The sequence below is a fragment of the Amphiprion ocellaris genome, chromosome 4, assembly GCF_022539595.1.
Source record: "Amphiprion ocellaris isolate individual 3 ecotype Okinawa chromosome 4, ASM2253959v1, whole genome shotgun sequence".
In the NCBI taxonomy this organism is placed as follows: Eukaryota; Metazoa; Chordata; class Actinopteri; family Pomacentridae; genus Amphiprion; species Amphiprion ocellaris.
Genome location: NC_072769.1, coordinates 14,875,169 through 14,879,980, shown reverse-complemented (window position 1 = coordinate 14,879,980; position 4,812 = coordinate 14,875,169). Strand labels below are relative to the sequence as shown.

The 4,812-nt window shown below is 37.9% G+C and overlaps 1 protein-coding gene across 2 annotated transcripts; it reads right to left on the bottom strand.

Moving 5' to 3' along the window:
• Positions 1–754: 754 nt before the first annotated feature.
• Positions 755–3,241, bottom strand: LOC111587472 (uncharacterized). Of its 2 annotated transcripts, none has more exons than XM_023297433.3 (3): positions 2,767–3,241; positions 2,333–2,545; positions 755–1,387 (listed from the first exon to the last, which is right to left on the bottom strand). In XM_023297433.3, exons 1-3 carry the CDS (start codon positions 3,054–3,056, stop codon positions 1,153–1,155), a joined length of 738 nt encoding a protein of 245 aa, XP_023153201.1. In that variant the 5' UTR covers positions 3,057–3,241; the 3' UTR covers positions 755–1,152. The 2 variants fall into 2 exon arrangements, with proteins under 2 accessions (XP_023153201.1, XP_035798443.1); XM_035942550.2 differs by having other exon boundaries at positions 1,154–1,387; positions 2,358–2,545; positions 2,767–3,203.
• Positions 3,242–4,812: the final 1,571 nt, after the last annotated feature.

Here is a 4,812-nt window from a genome sequence, read left to right as displayed (position 1 = left end):
GATCAGTAAAGGTGCCATGCCACACCATTAACTCTTGTGGGTCGCTTTAATTTACGACCCTATGTGGTCACCAGAGGACATAAAAGTCATACCCCAAAAACTGCTATAAAAATACAATATTTTTTTGAATGTTTTTGCTCAAATCATTCAAACAACTTCAGTCCTAATCAAAAATATCAAATATTTAATCATGTCTTTTATTTTAACCCTTTACATGCCAATTTGATTACATGATGTCAGTTTCTATGAAAAAAAACCATAAAAAAATATAATTTTTTTAATACAACAGTGACATAACTGTAATCAAATGGGCATTTAAAAAGTTGAAATAAAAGAAATAATTAAATATTTGATATTTTTCATTAGGTCTGAAGTTGATTGAATGATCTGAGCACAAAAAGTACAAAAAATATGAATCTGTTATGTTTTTATAGCAGTTTTTGGGAGAGGACATTTATGTCCTGATGACCTCAAAGGGTCGTCAATTATGAATCTGACACTGCAAAAAAAAAATGCATGAAAATCTATTTTGTCACAGGTCTTATGTATATTTAAGCCTGATCTTTAAAAAAATCCCCAGCCCTCCAACATTTATTATAACTTTGGCCCCATTTAACCTTTGACCTCTGAAAAAAATCTGATTTTGAATATTAACACTTGTCATGAAAAACACCTTACTACAAAAATCATTCCATATTGAGAAACAAAAACAAAATTATGGTCAAAAGTAAATAATAATAATAATTATGATGATGATGATGATTCTGGTCTCCCAACAGGCATTTCGATGGAAACCACAAGCTTGTGAGGTGGCGTCTGGTCATGCACGGCTGTGTTGATGGCTTCAGTCGGACTATTATATACCTGCGGTGCTCATCTAATAACAGGGCCTCAAGTGTGTTATCATTATTTTTAGAGGGTGTTGAGAACTTTGGTTTGCCTGCAAGGGTCAGATGTGATTATGGCATGGAAAATATACTTGTTGCACGTTTTATGTTGGAAAGAAGGGGACTGAACAGTGTTATTACAGGTGTTTCAGTTCATAATCAGAGAATTGAAAGACTATGGGCAGAACTCAATAGAGTTGTTTGCAGACACTTCAACATTTTTAACTTCATGGAAGAACAAGGTATTCTTGATTCATTGAATGAACTACATCTTTTTTGTCTGCATTATGTTTATTTGGCAAGAATTCAGCAGGCAGGGAATCACCACGTCCTCTACAACTCTCTTGTTGCTCCCTTCTGGTGACAGACGAATGGCGACAAGATCATCCAGCTGGTCAGCAGTCAGCGTGCTTGGCTCATAGCAGAACAGGGGGCGAAAGCTGTCTGGATGTTTTTGGATTTTCTCCAGAACCCCTAGAGTTCTCAGTCCTTCACGGAATCTGTAAAAACAACAAACAAAAAACAATTGTATTTGTTGAATTCATTCAGAATTTTTGACATTGTCAATTTGTTACAGGAACAAACTTTATGGCAGTAAATGGCACCAGTTCGATCCTTTCCAGGAATATCTGCAACTAAATCAAGGTTTAAAAAGCGTATTTTGTAGGGTATATATAGAAATGACCCAAAGTAGTTATTTTTAGATTACACCTACATAATATGAAAATGTATTTCTAACAGTAACTGTAAAATTAAGCTTAATCTGCAATTTTAAAAACTAAAAACCTGATTTACTTACAGTTACATACTTTGTATGCGGTAGCTCGAGCTGCACTGCAAGGTTAGCATATTACAGCTTTCAAAGATTTTTGTTAAGTAAACTATAAGAGAAAATATAATCACAGAGACATACACAGCAAATAATGACTCAAATGAAAACTACATTGCTCAGTAATTTGCCTCAATGTGTGTAAAATACACTGAGCCGGTGGCTCAACTTACCCCAGAGCTACCATTATGACTTTATTAGCTAAAATGGTGGACTTTTATGCTAGGTTTCTGACCTCATGATGTAGCTCATAGACACCACAATTGATGTATAAAACAAATTTAAAATGAATTTTTTTGGTCTAAACACAATTCTAATGAAATATATGATAGACTAAATTCACTTTCAAGAGTGAAAAATGTTTTTTTTAAATAAATGTCTAACCCCTTTACCCATGTGCTTCTTACCTTCACAGACTCTATGAAATGATGCCCAGCTCCTAAATATTTGGTCACATGATCAATTTTTATTACCGTTTCCTAACAACAGGGGGTTGCTTAACTTACTCTTTGGCTCAACTTACCCCAGTCTCCCCTATAGGGCTATCATTCTACTTACAATATAAACTCTAAGTGTGTTTTTTCTCTTTATTGATACAAAGAGAGAAAGGGTTTACCTGTCGTCTTCTGGAATACACTCACCAAATCCACCCCTGATGTGTTGTATGACAGTCTGGTGGTCCCAGACCTTCTGGAACTCAAAGGCACTGAGGATATGTCCATGTTTGTGCAGCCAAACTTTTGTGTCTTGTTGGCACACAATTCCCCATGACGGATTTGGGAGTAGTATTACATCTTTGTTGAAATCGTCATGCTGATGTGCACGGACTCTGAAATAATAACAAAAGAACAGACTGCGCGTAAACAGACGGTGAGGGTCACGCTGCCATAGCTGAAACAATTCAGAGACAATGGCAGCAGATCGGCAGGTTAACGGTTTAAAACTCAGTTAACGAGCTTCGTCATCGATCAGAAATAATAATAATAATAAAAAAAAACAGAATATGCATCAATAGTTAGAATGGTAACGCAGTGTAAACATCCATCTTACCTTCTTCTCCGTGTGCTCGATGTCCATGTGCTGAAGCTCTGCTGAGCTTGATAACGCGGCACGGAGGTCCGTAAAGGGCCAACAGACGGCTGCGGCGCGCCGATGCGGCCGCGAGATGGGAACAGTGTAGTGAGTTGACTCTCCACTGTGTTGGTCCCTGAGGCAGCGTGAGACTGTTGCCCGCCTGTTGTTGCATTAGACAATGTTCGAATTGTCTCCGACGTTGCTAAAATGTTGCTAAGTAACGCTGCAGCTTCTGTTAGACCACCCGAGTGCTCCTGAAGTGACATTTGCGCTCCAACGACGCTCCACTTCCTCTTACGGGCCACCTTCCGGTTACACTGAAATGCCTTCCGTTTACACTGAAATGCCTTCCGTTTACACTGAAATGCCTTCCGTTTACACTGAAATGCCTTCCGGTTACACTGAAATCTCAGTAGTGTGTGTGAGAGCGTTTCAGTAGTGTGTGTGAGAGCGTTTCAGTAGTGTGTGTGAGAGCGTTTCAGTAGTGTGTATGAGAGCGTTTCAGTAGTGTGTATGAGAGCGTTTCAGTAGTGTGTATGAGAGCACAACGTTTCAGTAGTGTATGTGAGAGCGTTTCAGTAGTGTGTATGAGAGCGTTTCAGTAGTGTGTGTGAGAGCATTTCAGTAGTGTATGTGAGAGCATTTCAGTAGTGTGTATGAGAGCGTTTCAGTAGTGTGTGTGAGAGCGTTTCACTAGTGTGTATGAGAGCGTTTCACTAGTGTGTATGAGAGCGTTTCAGTAGTGTGTATGAGAGCGTTTCAGTAGTGTGTGTGAGAGCATTTCAGTAGTGTATGTGAGAGCGTTTCAGTAGTGTGTATGAGAGCACAACGTTTCAGTAGTGTGTGTGAGAGCATTTCAGTAGTGTGTGTGAGAGCGTTTCAGTTGTGTGTATGAGAGCGTTTCAGTTGTGTGTATGAGAGCACAACATTTCAGTAGTGTGTGTGAGAGCGTTTCAGTTGTAAGTGTGTGAGGTTTTTACTATAATGTGTGAATATGTTTAGTTTCATATGTGTGTGTGAATGGTAATCCTGAATAATGTCCCTGATGGCCCCTCATACTCTTGAGCTTAGTTTAGCCTCGTAGACTTTCTTCTTCCTGCCGAACCCCTCTGTTTCTGTGGATTTTTCCCAATCCAGTACTTTTTCTTCTGACATTTTGTGTACTTAGGTTTTGGGTGTTGGATGCCATCAACAACATGGAAAACAGAAAAATCCCAATTGTACCCTGACATGTGAAGGTAAATGTTCCCTTTTATGCCAGACACACTAACAAACATGTCTTTAAAGCATTACAGGAAACTATGATTTAAGAAATCTTGTTGCTTTTGCTCACGAAAACTTACAAATAAACCATTTTCAGGGTATGCACATGGCAGTGACTGTTCTTTTTTCTTTCTCTTGGTTGATTTTGATAGTTAAATGGTTTCTGATTAATTACTCGACAAGTAACAACCACAGTCTGTGAGAATAATCTATGCAATGCTAGACTTTTAAACCTTATGAACATTATGAAGCCAATGATTATACTGCACCTAAAAAAAAACTGAGAAAAAAAGTGAAAAAAAGAGAATAACAGCATATTATTTTTTATAAGCCATTTATTATTCACTGTCTGCTTTGACCTTAAGGGTACAGATTTTAATGTTAAGTTTAATGTCATGGAGGAAAATCTGACAAGTTTATATCTCAAGACTTTAACCTCATAGACTTTAGTAAAACACCAGCAGCCTCTATGAAATATGTCATCCAGTGGAGTGCAAAGATCTTGTTAACTTCTATTTCCACAGTGGTAGTAAGCTGTTGGCACTCCTTAGTCACTTCCTGGAGCTGAAACTTTCCACAAAAGTAACTCATAACAAGAACAGATGAAACCAGTACAAAACAAAGAAGTTTCATGTTCTGAATCCATCATATAATAATGTCCCTTTGAACCTTGAAGATCATTAGAACTTGCTATGTAATTATGGTTTATATAGTTACTAAGTAACACAGACTATATTGGAAGAAACCTACCATAAACTT

Coding starts and splice junctions, on each gene's coding strand:
- LOC111587472 (XM_023297433.3), bottom strand. CDS start 3,056: ATGTCACTTCAGGAGCACTCGGGTGGTCTAACAGAAGCTGCAGCGTTA. Junction 2,546..2,766: donor TCGAGCACACGGAGAAGAAG/GTAAGATGGATG, acceptor TTATTATTTCAG/AGTCCGTGCACATCAGCATG. Junction 1,388..2,332: donor TGTATTCCAGAAGACGACAG/GTAAACCCTTTC, acceptor TTGTTTTTACAG/ATTCCGTGAAGGACTGAGAA.